This window comes from Amyelois transitella, chromosome 24 (assembly GCF_032362555.1).
Source record: "Amyelois transitella isolate CPQ chromosome 24, ilAmyTran1.1, whole genome shotgun sequence".
Lineage (NCBI taxonomy): Eukaryota > Metazoa > Arthropoda > Insecta > Lepidoptera > Pyralidae > Amyelois > Amyelois transitella.
Genome location: NC_083527.1, coordinates 1,741,974 through 1,764,831, shown reverse-complemented (window position 1 = coordinate 1,764,831; position 22,858 = coordinate 1,741,974). Strand labels below are relative to the sequence as shown.

Here is a 22,858-nt window from a genome sequence, read left to right as displayed (position 1 = left end):
TAGCACTGATAATAGGCCTGGATGATAAAAACATCTGGCTTGAGCTTGGCACAGGAACCTTGTAAAGAATTACTTAATCACTGAACCGATTTTGGTGATAGAGTTGACCCTGAGGAAGAATATAGACAATAACTTTTTCTGAAGATAGGAAAGAATGGTAGGTATAAATTAAAGACATTAATTGTTATTGATCGAATATATTTCGTGAAATATATAAATACAGTAAGAAGCGATGCTGAAGTGTCACTGTTATAAATATGAGTCAAAATGGCGGATGCACTAAGATATCACGAATAGGTTAGTAGGCACCAAAATACAGTTTTTTTTTTACTGTATGAAATATTTAAATGTAGTTCACACAAATCAATACATATATATTAACCTAGCACATTGGATTGTATTTGAATAGATAGACTGAGTTTTGATTAATTAAAAAAAAAGAAAAATCTAGCCCACCTGGAATAAACGAGGTATTCATTTCATGCTGGCAAAAGCATAAAAAATATATAACAGTATATACAATAAAATACACTTTTCCATTTTTACTAAGGAAAGTAAAAATTTTCCGAATAATGAACTAAATAGGTAATCTTTAGGTAATTAGGTACCTACCTAGTTTAATGTAATTGGTATAATTCAATTATCTTTGGTTCACCCGTCAATTTGAGCCTCATTGTAAAAGTAGTATCTAGCTAAGCCTAGACTAATTCTAGACAATCAAGGCCAATCTGGGAAGAACAAGTTGTGGGCATTTGGGTTTTTCATATTCACACAATGTCAAGCCAAAATTAGAATTACAACTGGGAAAATCTCACGCTTATGTCAAAATGCGTTCTTATGTTGATAGCTTTGCATTTCTAGTTTTGACTGATGTATTTTTAAACAAAACTGTGAATATAAAATAGCCCCAAGGTTCACATTTATATCGACATTATCTTAAATTGAAAACTGAACCTTAGCAGCCAACAAGTCAAGTGGTTTTGAAATGTATAATCGACTTCATACATTTACACTTTTACGAATATCATTCACAGTAGTTGGACTACTCAGTTCAGACATTGTAATAGTTTATGTCAATATAAATATGCCTTTCTCGCCCTTAAAGTTATGCGTCTCACAGTGTAACTTTATATACCCTCGATTAAAAAAAGGTAATTTTGTAGAATATCGCAACTTTTGTACCCGAAGTTTATAATTTCAAGATTTGTATATTTCAAAAATAACATTATTGTGGAACAATAAATTAAATATATCAATTACCTTTAATAAGTTTAAGTTACACCATGAAACTTGAAGGCAGAATATCTTTTTAAGGCAAAACTTTATTAGATTTATTATCAGATTATGTGCATTATCCATTGCAGTAAGTAACTTCTAATACCTAATAGAGTAACCACATCTTTTTAAGACTTATTTGAAAGTGCAATAGAGCCAGTGTTCTTTTTTTACCATTTCTTATATTGATATACGTGCACCTGTATCAATTAGAAAACTTACTGCAAAGCAATTTGCATGTGAGTGAATACATAATTATAAAAGGTGAAATTGAACTAATTGACAGCCTTAAGTGTTATTTTTCTTTCTTGTAATTCATCATTTAATACTGAAAATCCTAGGGTTAATGAAATATCAAGACAAACACGAGTAGACTGTATTTAAAAGGCCGTTAATCAATTTAATTCCACCTTATATTTTTAATATTTCTTGTACAATTTATATGGCGACTAGTGTCGTCCATTTAGAACTATACCTAATACTACAATGAATGTATAACTATTTTCATGGGAAAAAATTCTACTAAAGGCGACGAAAGTTGACCATTTTAACAGGATAACACCCTGCTTTACTTGATTTGTAGCATGTTTCCGTACCTATTGTAACTTTTTCATAATACTAACTTGTTTTAAAAATAAAGACATGTCTATGACTTTGTTATTTGTTGTATGAGCTGTAACGTTATACCACTTTTTAAGGTACACAAATGTACCTGCGCAGGAGCCTTATTTTTGTATGAGCGGTGGAGTCTATCGGAGACTATCAATTTAAATATCGAACTGAACTGTCCGCTATTGTACTTCTATTATGAGCGAGATGGCAGGAGAAAATTTTGTTTTTGGATTTGAAGTTTAATTTAATGTACTTGTAATGAGGTCGGTATTTTATATAGTTTTCATTAGGTTTGATTCGGCGGTAGGTTGAGTAATTTTGCGCCGTCGAATATTGTCGACGCGATTTATAAACGTAAAAATACTATAATGTCATGTCACGCATTAAGAAGTGTGTTATATTCAGTATATTTATGTGCATTTATTAACAGCACTTCTTGTAGGCGATGGTCTAACAACATATTTGAATCTGAATTCCATCTTATGCCGAACAGCTGAGCTGGCCTTTAAGTCTTTTCAAGACTACTGGCTCTGTCTAGCCCGCAAGGGATATAGACGATGATATGTCACGCCTCTTTCCCGAAGGGGTAGGCAGAGACTACTTCTTTTCACTTGCCACGATCTCTGCATACTTCCTTCGCTTCATCCACATTCATAACTCTCTTCGTGCAAGCTCGGCGGTTGCGGGTACTTTTGATATGTATGTATACAGTAAATAATTAAGTAAAAAAAGGTTACAATTTCGAAAGCTCGCTACGAAATTCTTAGTAGATTCCTGTCAAAATTGTCAACTCTGCACCAACTATATAACTAACAGGCACTTGATTTTGTATGATAATGGCTCCTTAGATATATCAGATACATTTATATCATGTACTTTGCAAAAAAAGTGGTTTATATAACAACAAACAAATGTTTAAACACTTACTATATACTATGAAATTGTAATAGTCTTGTACAATCAACAACATAGAAACCTAACCCGTCATTGGTTTGAGTTTGCATGAACAGATGACCATGTTTATCTGCCGTTGAGTGTACATACGTATAGTCCAGTTCTTTAGGTATACCTACTAAAAATGAATAATTTTGATATGTATTTTTGTAAAAAAAATACATTTTTATTAATATAGTTTAATAGCAAAAGTGATCCATTATGATATCTGTTATTTGATTTTGCTTTTCATGACTATAAATTAAATATAAATCAGGATTGGTTTAATTTTATTTCCGTGCCTATAGAAATGGACTATAGTAATTAAATAGTGTCAAGTTGAATTGGATTTCATATTTTTATATGAATCGAGTTATATCAAATAGCGTTCACATTTAATTTCATAGTAAATCGTCGTTTATGGATGCAGAATAGGACACTTCCCTCATCGAATTTAACTTAAAATAATATAAATCATTTCTTAAGACATTTGTTCAAAGCTCAAGCTGCGTACACACCTCGCCAACGTATGTTCGTCAAACCGTCCGGTCAAGACAAATGAAGGTGCCCAGTTAGTTGGATCGGTGTGTACGAAGCTTTAGATAAACTTGTGATTGCGCCAGTATTACACCGGTCGCGTTGCGTCGCATCGCTTCTAAACTTCTAGATAGTAGCATCTGTCATAGGTACTTAAATTAATGCCGTCACAAAAAAATGGGACTAATTTCAAAATATATAATACTATTTTTGATTTACACTTAAAGATACTGTTAAATAAATACTGTGATATAATTTCACTAACTTCACAACATTTGAACAGCCACAAGAAAACAGCCTTTCTTAAACGTCAAATTTGACAACTGTCAATCGAAATTGACACGTGTCTAATGTCGGTTCTGTAAAAAGAGCGTCGAGTTTTATCCTCTTTGATATGTCATTTGTCGAGCATTTTATTTATAACACTTGTTGTCAGTAGATTGGAATTCTTCACTATTTCGTTTAATAAGATTTAGTGAAGATTTGATAACTGAGTTACCCTATACACAATCAACACCACTCAAGGCGTGAGATGGTATTATTTTGTTTATAGCAAACTATATACACACCCGCTTTATGTATTTCAAACCACGTCAATATTCTATCTCTTTCGCTCCAATTAAGAACTTAACGCTCCATCCTGCTGTCAAACATGACTATTAAAATTGGCTGTATTATACTAGCACAATTTTAGTTAGTGCAAAAACAAAGATATTGTGACGTATTAAAAAAAGTAAAGCCGTCACTAAATAGTCACTGGATTTAACTTACAAATTAATATTAACACGTAAAATACTTAAAACTAAAAATTGAACTGTGAGATTTCTAAAAAAAACTGCTAATAAATTCAACCTCTTAGGGAATGATTTTATCCAAATTAAATAAATCTCAGTGTAGCAAAATGACAATTTATCAGTTCAACTGAAATACAAATTAAAAAAGAATAGTTAAGTCATTAATTAAAATAAAATACACATTGGTTTTTCACACTTTGACAACAATATTGTTCGTTAGATCTACAAGGATCTATGCAGATCTATAAAAAATATGTAAAAACTTTGAGGGTACATTCAGTACTAGATTTTATATCTTTTCATAGTGAAATATTTCTTCTTCCGATATATCGAACGTTTCATTTCTATGGAAAGATGTTTTTAAGGGATCCTTCTTAGAAATTTAATAATTATTTTCGCTATACGTTCATTACTGTTCTCAGAATTTTCTTTTTAAAATGAAATCAATTTACTAGGCTGAACATCCCTCTCAAATATTCATACCATTTTTTTACAACCCGTAAAATACTCATATGGCTTCAGAAAAAAATAGCATTTTGTTCTTAAATTTTAACACAACAGTAACTAGCTTAAAATATAGATTAATTACACGTAGACACGCGAAAATTTAAAATAAAATAATACCGTACGCAAAATACTATAAGGGGTTCATTATAAAACTGGTGACATTGTGACGAGTGTCTGTTTCAATCGTTTTGTTCGAAGCGACGTTAGTCATTCAAAAAGCGTAATGCTTTAGAATGACGAGCATTTAATTTTTATTTTAAAAGAATAGACTACATAGCTTGATCATTATTAAAAATAATGAACAAAATCATGTAATAAGGTCAGTGTCAAGTGACACCAATTGAACAAATAGAACCCCCAGAAATAAATAATACAAAACATACAGAAAAACAGGCGTTTATCGATCATAATATGATGATATAGCCTTGGTTCTGCATGGCACGCGCGATGCCGATTTTATCGCCAGAAACATTATCGCTGTTTCGCTTTTTATTATGACGAGACACGAGACAGCGATAGTTATCCGCGCGTGCCATACTACGTGGTATGTTTACCAGATTTCAACACAACAAAATCATAAATTTAAGAAAACTAAAATAATTAAGAAAAAAAAGACAATGCGTGCTACATTTCCAAAAAATAAAGACGTACACAACGAAAGTATTAAAAATGTTAGGCGCAAACTGTAAATCGTTAAATAAATTGCCCAGTCAGAGCCATATTGGAATTTTAATAAAAGCGAAAAAGACATTATAATAAAAGAAAGGCAAATTATTATAGCAATTAATTGATATAAACAATTAAATAAGTACATGCATATCAAGTAATGCATTGTACTCTATGACGGAGATTATTAGTAGAAAGATTGCAGTGAATTTGGGTAGGTTGATATTTTGTTTACTCTACATTTATCTTGTTTATATCTTATAAACAGTTGCACACTTAGGCCGTTTTAATTCTGTATGTACTTAATATTCCCCATTTTTTTCACAACAACTCACTACTACTGGTTTTAACTTTGCATTATGACTTGTCTCCGTTTAAAAACTGTGACATTTTCAATTTCGTGTACACATCAATATTAAAACAATAACATAAGCTTTAAACATAATGTACTTTTAAAACGTAATATTCACTTGGTCTAATACAAGTAGTCCTCAAATAAAGAAATCATCTACCGGCCATGTAAATTATTATATTACATATATAAATACAGGGTTATTTGTAAAACATCCATAACCTCGCAAGATAAGGTAGCGAACATCATATAAACATTTGTTCAAAAAGTTTTGATTGAACTCAATAAATTAATAAAAAAAAATATTTACCAAAGTTTTATTGTAATGTCGTCAAATGTTTAAGTCTAGTCAGTTGAGAACAAACATAACAATAAAAAATATTTTTAATGTAACGAATTAGCATAACTCAAGGAACAAATATTGTTATAAATATGACTAGCTACCAAGTCTTACGAGATTGTTATTTTACAAGTAACTCTGCAATACAGGGCTAATGGTATAAATAATCATAGGTAAAGTTGTTCAGAGTGATGGTATAAGCAAGTAGGTGAAATATTTCGCGTTTCATACCATTCACCCTGTATAGTGGATATGGTAGCCGTACATTATGTTAGCTATATGTGTCATGTTTAGCACGCATCGTCGTCTAAGAGTCAATCTGACCTCTGTTTTACGTGGAAACAGCTTATTTTGAAGTGGTCGCACATTTGTCTCACCTGAAAAGGAGAATTACATTTTATAAGCGGGTTATATGTTTACAATTTTTAAAGTTAAACAAATCGTTAGCCAAAAGGCAATAATGGGACTTTTAGTATTGTCATGTGCGTCTGTTTATCAGAATGCCGCAGTTATTTTTATTCAGAGTTATTGTATAAAATTTGGTCCGGTGTATATATGGCGACACTAGCGACGCGGCGGATAAAGTAAAAAGCACTATATTTGATTCCCTACAAATATTCACCTCCTATTCTATAGTATATTGTGGCGATCTTTTGATTAAAATGTAATTTTTAGTATTAGTAGTGTATTAATCGTGGGAGTATTTCAAATGTCTGAAACTAGAGAAAGAAATACGCAAGGATCGTTGCAAGCGGAAAGAACTAATCGCTGTCCAGAACTAATGTACAGTGGATGTAGACACGCGGCCAAGAATCAGTGTCGGCTGTCCCGAAGATAGTGTACAGTGGATGTAGATATCAGTCTCACCACGCATGCGCCGTAGTGCAGGTGCGCGGCGAGGGCGGCGGCGGCGAGCGCGCGCAGCGCGGCGGGCGCCAGGCGGGGCTGCGCCTGCGCCGCCAGCGCCGCGGCCGCCAGCGCCCACACCAGCCGGTTCACCAGCTCGCAGCGCTGCCCGCTCATCTGGCTCACTATTAGGCGGCACTGACGGACAAGGAAAGCTTTTTATCATGTTTCAACTTGTAGCGGGAGCGATGATTCAGCTCGACCACCATCAAAGCGAAGATCTTCCGCCAAGCTAGGTGTGATGCCTGGGGAACCGCGCGACAGACGATGTTGTGTCAGAGGTTGTATTTATACTCCAATCCGTGAAATCTTTGAAATCGCGATTTAGATTCTTCGCTGCTATCGGTTGAGCGCGTCAATTTCTTCGCGATGATTGACGTGGCGTAGAGATGTCGCCACAAACTCAAAAAGGGATCAGTTTTTTTTTATTATAATAATGTCTATATCCCTTGCCAAGTAGACAAAGCCAGCAGTCTAAAAAGGCTGCTGGCTATCTGTTCTTTCCTTTAGAGGCGACGGGCTAGCAACCCGTCACTATATGAATCTAATTCTATCATATAGCCAGGAAACTGAATGTGACCTTTCAGTCTTTTGATGAATGCAACTGATACACTTTTGATAACAGGACTCGAAAATTATAAATCCTAAAAACGGTCACTTTCAATTTGTGTGTTAATAAATGCTCCTGTATATAATTTTGTGCACATTAATAAATAAGGAGACTTGTTCACCCATATCGAGAAGACCACTAGCTCGGATACGAAGGACCTAAACATCTTCTCTGTACCAAGTTTATACAGGGTGACTTTAAATTCAACTGCATAAATCTAACTGTTAAGTGCACTCATCTAAAGGATATTTAAAAACGTTAAAAGAAAAATATCAGTTCATATTTCAGAAAGTACGAAAAAAAAAGTATCAAAATCCACGATCCTAAATACGTTATATCATCCCGGCCGGCGAAAAGCGACGCATACGATTCGGAGGTTAACGACACAATTCATTCAGCTGAGCGATAGTTTTAATTTCTTTTTGTAGTAGTGGTCTTTAATAAAGCGTGTGACGTAGTTTTTGAGGGTTTTTTTTTAAATGTGAAAATGATGACGTTAATTTAAATAAAAATAGGCTCAAATGGCCCAGAAGCATGGGTATAGTCTATGTTTAAAAGGATGCAGTTGTTTTAAATGTCACCAGCAGCGGTCTCAGTCAGCAGCATGGGAATAATTTACGGGGACCAGGAAAACCGGAATTTCAAGCATAATGTAGGCTGTGCCGTGGACCAAAATTAGTTTATTTATATTACAACTTACCGCAACATTACTAAAAATAGTTCCTATAAGCAGAAACAGCACTCTGAGATCGTACGTCAGCAATGATGGTGACTTGTGCACCCATATCGAACAGACCACTAGCACGGATACGAAGGACCAGAGTGGGCGTAACGCTTCGCTTAAAGATCTCATCTTGCCTGTACGGAGTTTGTACGATCTGAAATAAGAATAGGTGATTTGAATGAGGTTTTTTTTATCATATGCCAGTTTTATTATCTTCGTCTAGTTGTTAGTTCACACACACACATACATGGTCACGTCTATATCCCTTGCGGGGTAGACAGAGCCACCAGTCTAGAAAAAACTGAATGGCCACGTTCAGCTATTTGGCTTAATGATAGAATGGAGATTCAAATAGTGACAGGTTGCTAGCCCATCGCCTAAAAGAAGAATCCCAAATTTGTAAGCCTATTCCTTAGTCGCCTTTTACGCCATCCATGGGAAAGAGATGGAGTGGTCCTATTCTTTTTTGCATTGGTGCCGGTAACCACACGGTACTTACTTGTATATATTATATATTGCCACAGGCAGATTCGTGAACACACCAGTAGCATATATGAGTATTTCGAACGCGTTCGCTAGGGTGTATCCGGCGAAAATGTATCGCTTGTAGAAAACTGTTCCGTTTATATACGTGCATATGAAGAACATTATTGACGCCTGTAACGAAAAGAAATACATTTATTGTACATGCATACATACATAGTAACATACATACATATGGTCACGTCTATATCCCTTGCGGGGTAGACAGAGCCAACAGTCTTGAAAGTACATAGTAAGGATATAGGATATATGTAAGGATCGTAGCAAGTGGAATTCCATAGTCTCTGCCTACCCCAATGGGAAACGGGTGTGATATAATCATGTTTATACTTCTTGCGGGGTAGACAGAGCCAGCAGTCTTGTCTTATAAGCCACGTTCAGCTGTTTGTCCTACTAATAAAATTGAGCTTCAAATAGTGACAGGTTGCTAGCTCATCGGCTAATGGGAGAATCCCAAATTTATAAGCCTTAGTCGCCTTTTACGACATCCATAGGAAAGACAGAGAGCGGTCCTATTCTAAAGTGTCAGAACCGCACGGTTCCAATAGTCTGCAGCAAAAACTGAATCGGGGTATAATAATGGTTCATGAGAAAAATACCTGATGTAGATTGACATACCCACATGCTGAAGTCATACCCCCACGGTAGAAACAACACGCCAGTGTTATATTTCTCCCAATGGCTGATGTAGAAGTTTAGAAGCAGGTTCCACATCACGTAATACATTCTGAGAAGAAATAAGAAAAAGTTATATACATATTTTTTTAGTCTTTCCAACGTTGTGGGTGTGATTGATTTTTTTTTTTATTGTGACAACATTTTTGTAATATTTCATTTTAAAATGTTTTTACTAGATGCTTCCATCATCCTATAGAGTGAGCCACAGTCTAGATAAAACTGAAAGGCTCAGCTGTATAGCAGTTAATGATCGTTCATTAATATAATCACGTCTTTATCCCTTGCGGGGCAGACAGCCAGCAGTCTTGTAAGACTGACGGGTCACATTCAGCTGTTAATGGCTAGCCATCGCTTACAAGAAGACTCCCAAGTTTATAAGCCTTTCCCTTAGTCGCCTTTACGATATCCATGGGAACAAATTGGTGTTATATTCTAAATTGCCAGAAACTACACGGCACTGCTTAATTAAAATGCAAAAATGGTTTTCTTTAAGGTACAATAGGTTGAATCAGATTTAGATGCAAAAAACATTGACACTAAGAGAAACCTATATTACAAAATTAAAAATAAAGAGTGTACTCACCTAATAGGCGGTATGGAGTAATCCAATCTCCCAAATATGGAGTAGAGGCACGCTGGTATGAAGAACACTGAGTAGGAGTCCAGACCATGGTCGAAGAGTTCTCCCAACGGCCCTGAAGTTTGGGTGCGACGCGCTTGCTTGCCGTCGATACCATCTGTAAAGAGATTAAGTGATTTACATACAGACATACATACATATAATCACGACTTCATCCCTTACTGGGTAGGATGAGCCAACAGTCTTGGAGAGACTGAGAGGAGATGTACAGCTTAATGGATAAATGATGGAATTGAGTTGAGATTAAGTTATTTAATATGATGATTTTAGCGAGATGACACGATCTTACGGTGAGGGAAAACATCGTGAGGAAACCTGCATTTAGTTGCCCAAATGCAGGTTTCATCATGGGATCATGATTATGATCGATCCAATATGGGTTAGGTTCTCCTGCAAAAGGTTGCGGAGTTCAGATGGTAGTCGTTTTGTGTAAACCCTGTTGTGTTCCAATCCAGGATCCATGGTCAAAAGCATACCCCAGGCTCCTCTCCAGAGTGGTGAGAATGCAAGGAAGAAGATTAGTGAGATGATAGCTCTTCATTATAATGATGAGGCTAGCTTTGACACACATGTGACTGAAACATCAAAAAGAAGGAGAAAAGCTAGATTTAAAAGTGTAACCCAGGAACAGGAACCCGGGATTCTCTCTGAATGTCTGTTCAGAGGCGCCTCGAAGATATTGTCGTTGTGTAGAAGACTAAGCCTCCGTTATCACCAAAATGGATAGGAGAGGAGGCGAGATCAAATGTGTTTTAAATAACCAATCAGATAACGTTATTTCCACATATCCTCTCCGCTTAGCTTCGGTGGAAATGGATCCCTCTCCATGTCTCTCAAAGCGGAGAGCCGCTTTGGTGAAAACAGCAAAGAGAACATTCATAAAGGTCCTTATGTTTCTTGTTTAAGAGTCTTACCAAGAGTATAAGCAAGGAACAGGAACACGGCAAGCGCCAGCCACAACGCGCGTGGGATTCTCTCCTCGTGACCGTTCAGAGACGCCTCGGAGACCGTGACGTTGTGTATAGGCGAACTGGCCGCGGTATAGTCGTAGTCGTAATACGATAGTAGTAAGAAGTCGAGGACTGTTAGGAGGAACCCAGCGAAGGTAAGCACGTTGGGGGCTACCCAGCGTGGAACGAGCTGAAAATAAGAAGGAATATACTGCTATATGTGATGTTGCAAGTGTTCTTTATTATAAAAAATATATATAATACAGTACTAGCGACGCGCCCCGGCTTCGCACGGATAGCATTTATACATATAAAAAAAAATTAATCAGAATCCGTTGTGTAGTTTTAAAGATCTAAGCATACATACATACATAGGGACAGACGCAGGAAACAATATATCTATATAACAAAAATTCTCAAGAAAGGTATATTAATTCAATAACTGATTGTTTTAAGATGTTCTAGTCTTGCGATATTTGGTAACAATAAACAATTGTTTCGCCGAGTCTCCTCTGTTTTAATCACAAAGTGCTTGTTTGTTATTGTGGTACATAAAGATGGCCCATTGAATTGATAAATTTATGAATAAACTCTTTGGATAATATGTATGAAAAGCAGTACATATGCATGCTCTTTCTTACATAAATTTTCGTTTATTCCTATATCAATTAGACCACATATACCAACTATATAATATATGCAAAAGTCTATTTATTTGTAACCACTACACGAGTTATCTCCTATATCAATCTTAAATAAAGTGCTAAATTCACGCGGGCGAAGTTGCGGGTAAAAGCTAGTGTAGATATTATGTCAATCAAAAATATATCAATTTATGATATGCTAATAATGTTACCTAAGCTGTGATATACTATGAATCATAACAGAAACCAAACTAAAAAAAAAATTTAAATCATTGCCTTTTTATCATCATCTGTTCTTGATAAGATTAAAATTATATGTTTCTAGGACAAACATTAGATAGATGTTAAGTTGTAAATATTTTGTCAAACGAGGAAGTCTTTACCTGATTGATGATTTTAATAATCATCAGTAAAGACTTCCTTGTGGAGTGAACATGGAGTTCGAAATATTCATTCATTCGTATTATTGCGTCTATATCTCTTTCACTTTAAGAGCTGAACATGGCCTATCAGTCTTTTCAAGGCTGTTGGCTCTGTCTTTCCTGCAAGGGATAAAGACGTGATTATATGTTTGTTTGTGTATTTTTTAGTTTGTTACAAAAATTCAAGTTATGATTTGAAATATTAAAAGGAGTTACCTCAACAACTTTGTTCCAGAATGGATGCATTACATAGACACTCAGCGGACTCGTGTCTATCGCCATGTACTGAAGAAAAAAAATTATTTGTTTTTTATTACACCGATTCTGTGGCAAATGTATTTCTATACATATATTTATGTCTCCACTTTTTGTGGTACCTATGTATGTATTATGATCTTATCACACATCAGTATGATTGCATTTTAATTTCATCATCCTCCTATAAGTTGTGTTGTCACTTCTCAGGAGCCCCTGTGGCCATTCTATATGTAAGCTTCAGAACTTGATGAGGACAAGACTTAGATAAGTTGTTTTTAAACTTTACTCATCTCCCTCCATTAAAAACAAATTTTCATTCTTTCATGTTAATAAAGGTTTCATTCATAACGAAACCTTATTATTTCATATATAAGAAAATTTCCTACAATTTTATAATTACATTAGTCAATAGGAAATTACGAATTTTGCTTAGCAGTGGCACATAAAAATAAGTATTTAGTATTTTATTTATTTACACATCAGTACATTGTCTCCATAATGATTAAAATTATAAATTTGTATATTAGCATGATTTATAAGGTGTAAACCAATGACTTTTAAACGCAGTATTGCAGTAAAACTTCTGCTTAAAATTGAAGGCCATTATTATTGATTTTTAGGTTAGGTAAGAAGTTTTAAATGCGCACAAGAGAAAACGCATAATAACTTTGTAATTTAAGGTAAAAGAGTCTTAAAGATTGAATAGGCATTTTAATTAAATACTTCACCTTATAATTATCGAACCCTTCAAGGTGTTCCCGTGTTAAATACTTGTAGTTAAACATTGTAAAAAGAATTTCACTTAACCAATATAAATTAATAGATAAGTAACACTATAAAAGCGTAGCTAAAACATTATTATGTGTGACAATTCATTTTATTTGCAAATAATAAGAATGTTTTTATCGCGACAGTTAGATCATGCTACAAAATTTCAACCAATAAACCAAGAGGAAAGATCACAATCCACAAACTTGTGAATCGGCCGGGATCACAACCCGAGCGGACTGTCAAAGTCAGTGGCTGCTGCGTTGCTGTCAATGTCACATCAAAATCTAGTGATGTAAATTGAATGGTAACAACCGTGAACAAAAACGTTTTAGATATTCCGATATTGTGTTTTATTGTTCTAGCAAGAACGTATGAAGACAAGCACGTATGGAAAACTGAGAAAACTGACAATGAAAGTTAGAAATATTGACGAATGTGGACATTGAAAAAGTGTAAGGATGTCTCGGCCTGGGTACAGCTCCGGACAATGACATGATCATTTTAATTTAAGCAATGAAACATACAACATGATTATATTTGAACCTAACTTTAAATTGTTTCTAGTTGATGAAATATCTACTCGCAAGTTTATAATAATGTGGCGTTGTTAGATTCATTATCTTCATTATAATTTTCATAGTGTTCTGTGATTTTTAGCAACGCGTCAATTACTGTTATCTTACAATTACTTTACTTTAATAATGTCTGTAGGCAATTGCAAAGCACAGTCAGTTGCAAAGAAAAGAAATTAATTTACGATGGCTTTACTGGTAACGATAATTCAATCCAAGTACCACCACAGTATTTTTTTTTCGAGAGATAGGCAGAGACTTTAATTATAACTTTAAACTTGCATCGATTCCTGTACTCTTTGCTTCATCTACATTCATCCTACTACTATTATAAAGGCGAAAGTTTGTATGGATGTTTGTTACTCTTTCACGCAAAAACTACTGAACCGATTACCATGAAATTTGGTATGTAGGTAGCTGAAGACCCAGAATAACACATAGGCTACTTTTTATTCCAGAGTTCCCGCGGGATTGATAGGGTTTCCATGCGGACGAAGTCGCGGGCGGCCTCTAGTTAATAATAATTTTAATACGAGTATACTTATCAGTACAGAGTACTTTTTTGGGCAAAATAAATAAAAGAAGAAAGAGGAAAATTTTTATTTTTCACGACATCAATAAGTGTGATGATTGCATCGAGATTAATTTACACTATGTACCTACAGTATATATTGCGTTTTGAAAGTTACGACGGCGCGGCGGTAGGTTATCTACTCGTATATACATTTTTATTTTTTACGGGATCTTTTTTTAAGGAAAATATGTGACTCCTGGCTTCTAGTTGCCAGACCACCCACTTAAACCGTTCGGTGCACCCTTGCCTTCCACCACTTGCCCTCTCGAGATGGATAGCTTACCATTGCCAGTCATTTGGATAGAAGCGCGGCCGAATCTGCGTTCACCTTTAACAAGACAACTACACCACAAGTTGGTCCTTCGTCATGACATTGTATTAGATACTCAAGTCAAGTAGTGTCATACCAATAAAGCGCATAACATAAACTTCGATGACACATGACCTTCCTCAACAAACGACAGGGCCGTATTTAGCGCCTTAGAGTCAAACTAAAACTTAGTAATTTTTTTACATTGTCACCAAAGGGAAGATCAACCGCCAGGCTAGGTGTCATGCCTGTGTAACCGCGGCTCCAACGATGTTGTGTCTAAGGTTGTATTAATGCTCTAATCAGTAAAATCTTTACTTGCGCGATTTAGGCTATTCGCTGTTTTTGACTAATAGCGCCGCAATCTTCACTAATTTTGATAAGGCTCGTCTTACCCCTCTCAAATCCGTCCCTGTATGAATCATATACTTATTATTTAGCGTCACCTACAAAATAATACAGGATTTTCGCAAATAGTCCGAGAATCTAAAATGTATATTTTACCGTTATGAAATACACCATATATCCTTATCCAGACTCTTAATTATATACAGGCTAAATTTCGAATATTGAATTGAAGATCGAAGAAGATTGGTTGAGAAAATAACGCATGAGGAGAGAGCAAACAAACAAACTTACTTTCGCATTTATAGAATTACATACTTCGGATGGCACCCTATTGATTATCTTCTTTCTGTAACGCCTTTTTTATTGTGAAAGTCCCAGTCGTCCCTAATCTACAGGGATGGAGTCCAGAAATATAGATAGATAGACTCTTTATTGCACCATAAGAAAAAGAAAAACAGAAAAAAAACACAGGTAATAAGGTACAAAGGCGGACTTATCGCTAAAGCAATCTCTTCCAGTCAATTTACTTTTTCTGATTGACATGGGTCTTGGATGTTTATCTATATAAGTATTTATAATAAAATATAGTATCGTTGAGTTAGTATCTCGTAACACAAGTCTCGAACTCATTTCGAGGCTAACTCAATCAGTGTAATTTGTCCCGTATATATTTATTTATTATTATTTAATTATTTAGGGCCCTGCCTAAATCCTTCCCTGTATGAATCATGTACTCATTATGTATGCAGTTGCATCTTAACATTAAGTATTATTCATAACTGAGTCAAGGTGACCCCGAGGTTTGGTGGCTGACATCACAATCGTAATGTGGGTTGATATCCAAAGGATATCGTCATAGTGGTCGAGTGGTTAAGGTGACCGATTCGTCAGCGACTTGTTCCAAGGTACACACATTAATATAATCACGTTTACATCGCTTGCGTGGTAAGCAGAGCTAACAGACTTGAAAAGACTGTTCATTAGTTTAAACACTAACCGATGCTCTTGCGGTGAGGGAAAACGTGAGGAAACCTGCACATTCACAACTGTATGGTTAATCATGGATCCAATACGGGTTATGTTTACCTGCAAAGGTCGCGGAGGTCAGATGTGAGTCGCTTCGTATAAAAACCTGACCCAATTTAGGTTTTATGGTCAATACCCCGGACTCCCCTCCAGAGTGGTGAGGATGCAACCGGGACTAAAGCTTTAAAGAAGCATACTGTCCGTCTTCAAAATTGCCAGGGAACCTAACCCATATAAGATTATCTAATGATTTGTGAACTTAACCCATTATCCCACGCCGTAATAGCTTTGGTTGGTAATAAAACTAATGAACGTATCTCAGAAAAGAAATTCGTATGTAGGATTCGAATCTGTGTTCTTTAGAATGTGTCTAGATGAAAACTTTCTAGACGTTCTGACTTTAGCGTAAATCACACGACCTTTAAGTAAAACTGTGATTCAAGTTCGAAAGGCCAGTCTGACAAAACAGTAAACATACGGATGAATATTACGTCAATGAAGATGTTGTTTTTTAGTGATATTTTACCAGCCCCGCAGCATGTCTTCCGTGGGTTTTTCAAAAAAAAAAAATTTGGATGATTAACTTTGATCACAGAAAATGGGTCAGGTCACAAGTACCCGAAACCGGCGAGCTTGCATGAAGAGAGTTATGAATGTGGATGAAGCGAAGGAAGTATGCAGAGATCGTGGTAAGTGGAAAGAGGTAGTCTCTGCCTACCCCTCCGGGAAAGAGGCGTGATTTAATGTATGTATGTATCACAGAAAATTTCATCAAAATCGATCCGGCATAATGGACAGGCCGTCTTCGACATTTTAATGGTTGGACATTTAAGGTGTGGATTACTGGCACGAAATTATTGTTTTTCTAGCAGGTTAATAAAAATATATACAAAAGCAAGTTACTTTATAAACGTATAAGTTTTCTTTTTCATGTGACGAAAATCACAGGAGCGTCGGTGGTCGAATCAGTTAGGTTCCCGGTTAAAATGCGTTATTCGAAGAAAGGCATAGGTTCAAATCCCACCTCGGCCAATGATTATTTTCAAAGTTATGTAGGTACATAAGTTAACAGGTTCGAATCCCTTTTACATACTATTATGTAGAATAGTTTGAATACGAATCGATGCTCTTACGATGAGGTAAAATCTTGAAACCTGCACATTCAGGCAAATTGATGTTTGTAACCATGATCGATCCAATACGGGTTAGGTTTACCTGAAAAGGTTGCGGATGTCAGATGGGAGTTGCTTCGTGTACGAACCTGACTCACCCAAATCAGGATCCATGGTCGGATCGATCCGACGGCCTCTGTGGCGCAGCGGTAGTACGCTTGTCTGTGACACCTGAGGTCCCGGGTTCGAATCCCGGTCAGGGCATGATGAGAAAAGAACTTTTTCTGATTGGCTTGGGTCTTGGATGTTTATCTATATAAGTATTTATTAAAAAAATATAGTATCGTTGAGTTAGCATCTTGTAACACAAGTCTCGAACTTACTTCGAGGCAAACTCAATCTGTGTAATTTGTCTCGTATACGTATATATTTATATGTATTTATTTATTATGGTCAAATACCCCGGGCTTCTCTCAAGAGTGTTGAGGATGCAACCGGGACTAAAGCCAGGACAAAGAAGAATAATAACATGACACGGTCGTAATATACTCTCGTGTGTTTACGGCACCCTAGGGCTCTAACTGTTCTTTGGAGGTTTAACTAACTGTCTTTTGACTTGATCCATGCCCTTTTGATTACTATCCTTTATGTTAAAGCTAACGTCTTTATAAAGGATGTATTATAATAAGTCCGGGGAGCAATATGTAATTAAGAACCTCCCCCTTTTTAAGTCGGTAAAAAATTTATTAATACCCCCGGCACAAATTTAAGTGCAATTTAAATAGTAAGAAATATTAAAAGAAACTCAGTCTAAAAGTACCTTGGTATGTATAAAGTAATAACTACATAGATATATGTATTTTTAATCAATTTTGTCTTGTTAAGACTGAAAGACTACGTTCAACTGTTTGGCTTAATAGTAGAATTGAGATTCAAATAGTGACGGGTTACTAGCCCATCGCCTAAAAGAAGAATCGCTGAACGTGGCCTATCAGTCTTTCAAGATTGCTAACTCTGTCTGCCCCGCAAGGGCTATAGACGTGATTATATTAATGAACGAAAGAATATTCTCTATCAGAGCGTTTTCACTCGAGTATATTCGTGGACATTCGGTTGTTCATCCCTACTTTCAACTCTCACCACTTTTACCACGAGTTCAACACTTTCTCAGTTCTCTTCAAAGAGCCGTTTGATAAAACCCAGACTCAAATACCACGAGCCGAATGCAATCGTGAACTGAATTGATTGAAATGAGGTTAACACGTTTGATGCAGATTTATTGGGTCATTTGTATGTGCGGTTGTAAAGCTGAAAATCGTTGCGAAATACGTACGTGGTGGTTTAGGTGGTAAGAGCATTTTGGTATTTTGATTTTTTTTGTACCGTGTGGTTCCCGGGACCAATATAAAAAAGAAAAGGACCACTCCATCTCTTTCCCATAGATGTCGTAAAAGGCGACTAAGGGATATATCTATATTTTTCTTATTATCAAAAGCATTGAAACAATTTACCACTCATTCAATTGAATACCAGAAATAGTTGGGTTTCCCAACAATTGAATGCACGTAGTCGACCAAAATAATCATTCATTCCGCACTCCATTCATGCGTACCATGGGCATTGTAGACGAGTGGAAAAGTATTAACTGAAAGTATTGAAATTGTGCCGTGTGGTTCCCGGCACCAATACAAAAAAGAATAGGACCACTCCATCTCTTTCCCATGGATGTCGTAAAGGCGACTAAGGGATAGAACATACTTGGGATTCTTTTTTAGGCGATGGACTAGCAAACTGTCTCTATTAGAATCTCAATTCTATCTTAAAGCCTTAATAGCTGAACGTGGCCTATCAGTCTCTACAAGACTGTTGGCTCTGTCTAGCCCGCAAGGGATATAGACGTGATTATATATATGTATGTATGTATTAATTGAATGAAAAGGTCTCACGCGGAGAACGGGCTCGTCTCCAGAGAGGATGATGAGAGAGATATTACAAAAATGACACTCAATTTCAAAAATATAAATACTTCGTTGTTATCTCTTCCCACTCTTTACGTGAGGTCGGCACAGTATCTTTGTTTTTACCAACTTGTTTTGTGTCGTGTGGTTCTTGGCACTTTAGTATAAGACCACTCCATCTTTTTGCCTTGAATTTCGTAAAAGGCGACAAAGGGATAGGCTAATATACTAAAAATTCTTCTTTTAGGTGATGGGCTAGCAACCTGTCACTATTGATTTCAATTCTATACAGCTGATCGTAGCGTTTCAGTCTTTATCTATGTACCTATGTTATGCGCAAAAAATCGCAAGTGTGCCTCAGTAGTCGGCGTGCCAAAATTAACTTACCCACCTCGAATTGGAATTCAATAGGTAACAGTTATATTTAGAAAAGGGAAACAAACAATATTTCTCGGAAAAATTACACTTTGTACCTACTCTTCTCAATCTATACTAATATTATAAAGCTGAAGAGTTCGTTTGTTTGTTTATGTATGTCGAAGTAAGTTCTTGATTTGTGTTAAGAGGTACAAACTCGAAGATACTATCTCGTTCCTTCTCGCGTTAATTTCTTTCCTTAAAACCTTTCTGGAGAGGAGCCCTGGATGCAAGTTTACGACTATGACCCTGGATTAGGTGAGTCAGGTTTATACACGAAGCGACTCCCATCTGATCTTTGCTACCTTTTCAGTGGAGTTAGGTACCATGAATAGAATAGATTTTAAATTTTGAATTAGATCAATTTGGTTACAAGGCATCACTTATTGAAGTCAGATAACTTAAATCTAATTACATATATCTACTGCCGACTTCAAAGTGCATGTGTAGAAAATGTGGCGGAACTCAATGGCATATCTACATAACTAGCTGTGCCCACGACTTCGTCCTCGAGGAATAGTTATTTTGGGCATCATTGAAGCCCTCACGGATAAATAATTTTTCGCGGTTTTTTTTTCACATTTTCCACTTTGCTCCTTATAGTTGCAGTGTGATGTTATGAAGCGTAAAGCCTTCCTCGATAAATGGTCTATTCAATGCAAAAAGAATTTTTCAATTCGAACCAGTAATCGCTGAGATTAGCGCGTTCAAACAAACTCTTTAGCTTTATAATATTAGTAAAGATTACGGGATGAATTTTTCACAGCATATTTACTTGGACGATGAAACTGAATGGGTTTGAATAAAAATACATTAACAAATGATTCATTTTATTATGACAAATTAACCAATCTGGTTATTTATAAGTCTCGACGTTCTCTCGAAATGCAGCCTAAATGAAGCCGATCTCAAAAACAATCGGGTTGCAATTTCTGATCAATTAATCACGGCTATATAAAGATTTTGAAGTGTTTACGTGCATGATCGGGTAACGAATTCTTGTGCAGTGGAATCATTTGGATATTAGCACGGCTAAACGTCTTAAATGCTGACGTCAGCCATTTGCTTTCTTGATGCATTCCATGGCTGTTTCTAACCATGGTATAAAGTTATGAGTATATCATACTAATATTATAAATGCGAAAGTTTGTATGTCAGTATGGATGTTTGTTACTCTTTCACGCAAAAACTACCATTGCGATGAAATTCGGTGTGTAGGTAGCTGAAGACCCAGAATAATATATAGGCTTCTTTTATCCCAGAAGCCCCTCGGGATTGATAGGGTTTCCATGCAAACGAAGTCGCGGGCGGCGTTTAGTTATACTTATATAAGTACTTATTAGACGGCCTCTGTGGCACAGCGGTAGTACGCTTGTCTGTGTCACAGTGGTCCCGGGTTCGAATTCCGGCCAGGTGATGATGAGAAATGAACTTTTTCTGATTGTCCTGGATCTTGGATGTTTATCTATATTAGTATTTATTATAAAATATAGTATCGTTAAGTTAGTATGTCATAACAAATAACTCAAAACCGCCGCCAAAGGGAAGATCTTCCGCCAGGCTAGGAGTTATGCCTGGGGAACCGCGGCTTCGACGATGTTGTGTCAGAGGTTGTATATATGCTCCAATCCGTGAAATCTTTGCTTGCGCGATTAAGGTTTTTCGCTGTTTCTGACTGATACGAGTAGAGTCGCGTGATTTTATTTTTGTGATTTGTGGCGTATAGATATCGCCACATAACTATTATTGGATATACCTACTTACGAGTTCATACAATAAATATTTCTTACTTTTGTTTGTTTGTAATATCTTTATTGCATAGAAATTTACACAGTTACAAAAAAAAATAAATCACTTGCAATGGCGGACTTATCCCATGAAGTGATCTCTTCCAGTCAACCGACAAACCATACTTTTATTTTTTTTACAATGCAATTTCTCTCGAGACGTTTTAAGTCCAGGGATTTTTACTTTGGCAAATTTTATTGTTGTTATAAATAAAATTTTACTGTTCTTTTAGTGTCTTCGTAAAGAGATCGTTATTGTAATGTCGGTTTGAAAATAAAAGATGTTTTTATAGACTGCTACGTTCATTAAATGAGTACTAAATATTCAGGCGGCGCCAGTCATTGTAGAATTAAGTTATAAATAAAATTTTAGAATTCGTTTACGATTATATTACGAATACAAAAAGAAAGTGAAAGCAATTTTTATGTGGGCAAGAGATAAATACAGATAAATAAGAGATAAGTACATATATATGGTTCCGTCTATATCCCTTGCGGGGTAGACAGAGCCATCATTCTTGAAAAGACTGAATGGCCACGTTCAGCTATTTGGCTTAATGATAGAATTGAGATTCAAATAGTAACAGGTTGCTAGCCCATCGCCTAAAAAAGGATCCCAAGTTTGTAAGTCTATCCCTTAGTCGCCTTTTACGACATCCATGGGAACGAGATGGAGTCATGTCATGTCTTCTAAGGTCGAATATTTAATATAACATTTTTCATGACTATTATTTATTCATGTCTCACATTCCTTATCAACATCATCATATATTTTTTACATACATACATATCTATGTCTACCCCGCAAGCGTAGACAGAGTAAACAGTTTCAAAAGGACTGATTAGGCCACGTTCGGCTGTTGGCTATATGATGACTAAAAATTAAAAAAAATGAAAAAATAAAAATGAAACAACAGTAATGTACTGTTTCGAAATCCAATGTTGCACTGTGTAAATGACATGTAATTACTAGATATGTCATCGCGTTTATTGAAAAATCACTTGAGTTTGGGCGGACCACATAAATCAATTAGGCGAATTTATACCTACTTTGCATTCAAATTCGGTTCAATGCTCCGCTTGGTCAGGTTTGATTAAGTTCATAAAAAATATGATTTATTTATTTTTTTGACTTTCTTGCACTTTCAAATTAGTGCCGACGCCTTTCCTTAGTCGCTTATTATAATATCCATGGGAAGTAGATGGAGTGGTTCTGTGTTTAAGTGTCGGGAACCACACGACACATACATAAGTATCTGTGGTAGGTACCTAAGTATACCTACATCAAATCACTCACATGCCTCTGTCCCAGAACGATTGCTTATAGATCTTTGTACATACATACATATAATCACGTCTATATCCTAACAGTCTTGAAAAGACTTATAGGCCACATTCAGCTGTTTGGCTTAATGATAGAATTTAGATTCAAGTAGCTATCCCATCGCCTAAAATTCCTAAGTTAATAAGCCCATCCCTTAGTCCTATTCTTTTTTTGCATTGCACCCAAGAACCACACGGCATAGTTCTTTTAATTCTTCACAATCATTGCTACATCCACTTACCAAATTTTCCTAAACATGTCTTCTCGG

General features: G+C 35.9%; 1 protein-coding gene across 1 annotated transcript; it reads right to left on the bottom strand.

The window, feature by feature from the left end:
- Positions 1 to 469: 469 nt before the first annotated feature.
- Positions 470 to 13,395, bottom strand: LOC106135876 (ethanolaminephosphotransferase 1). The gene is made up of 9 exons (XM_013336277.2): positions 13,120 to 13,395; positions 12,350 to 12,418; positions 11,032 to 11,257; positions 10,061 to 10,214; positions 9,418 to 9,526; positions 8,756 to 8,913; positions 8,233 to 8,410; positions 6,884 to 7,060; positions 470 to 6,393 (listed from the first exon to the last, which is right to left on the bottom strand). The coding sequence occupies exons 1-9, from the start codon at positions 13,174 to 13,176 to the stop codon at positions 6,331 to 6,333; spliced, it is 1,191 nt and encodes a 396-aa protein (XP_013191731.2). The 5' UTR covers positions 13,177 to 13,395; the 3' UTR covers positions 470 to 6,330.
- Positions 13,396 to 22,858: the final 9,463 nt, after the last annotated feature.

Excerpts from the sequence above, each read along its gene's own strand:
- LOC106135876 (XM_013336277.2), bottom strand. The coding sequence starts at position 13,176 with ATGTTTAACTACAAGTATTTAACACGGGAACACCTTGAAGGGTTCGAT. Across the intron at positions 11,258-12,349 it reads TCTGGAACAAAGTTGTTGAG|CTCGTTCCACGCTGGGTAGC; the intron begins GTAACTCCTTTT and ends TCTTATTTTCAG. Across the intron at positions 8,914-9,417 it reads GGTATGACTTCAGCATGTGG|GCGTCAATAATGTTCTTCAT; the intron begins GTATGTCAATCT and ends TTTTCGTTACAG.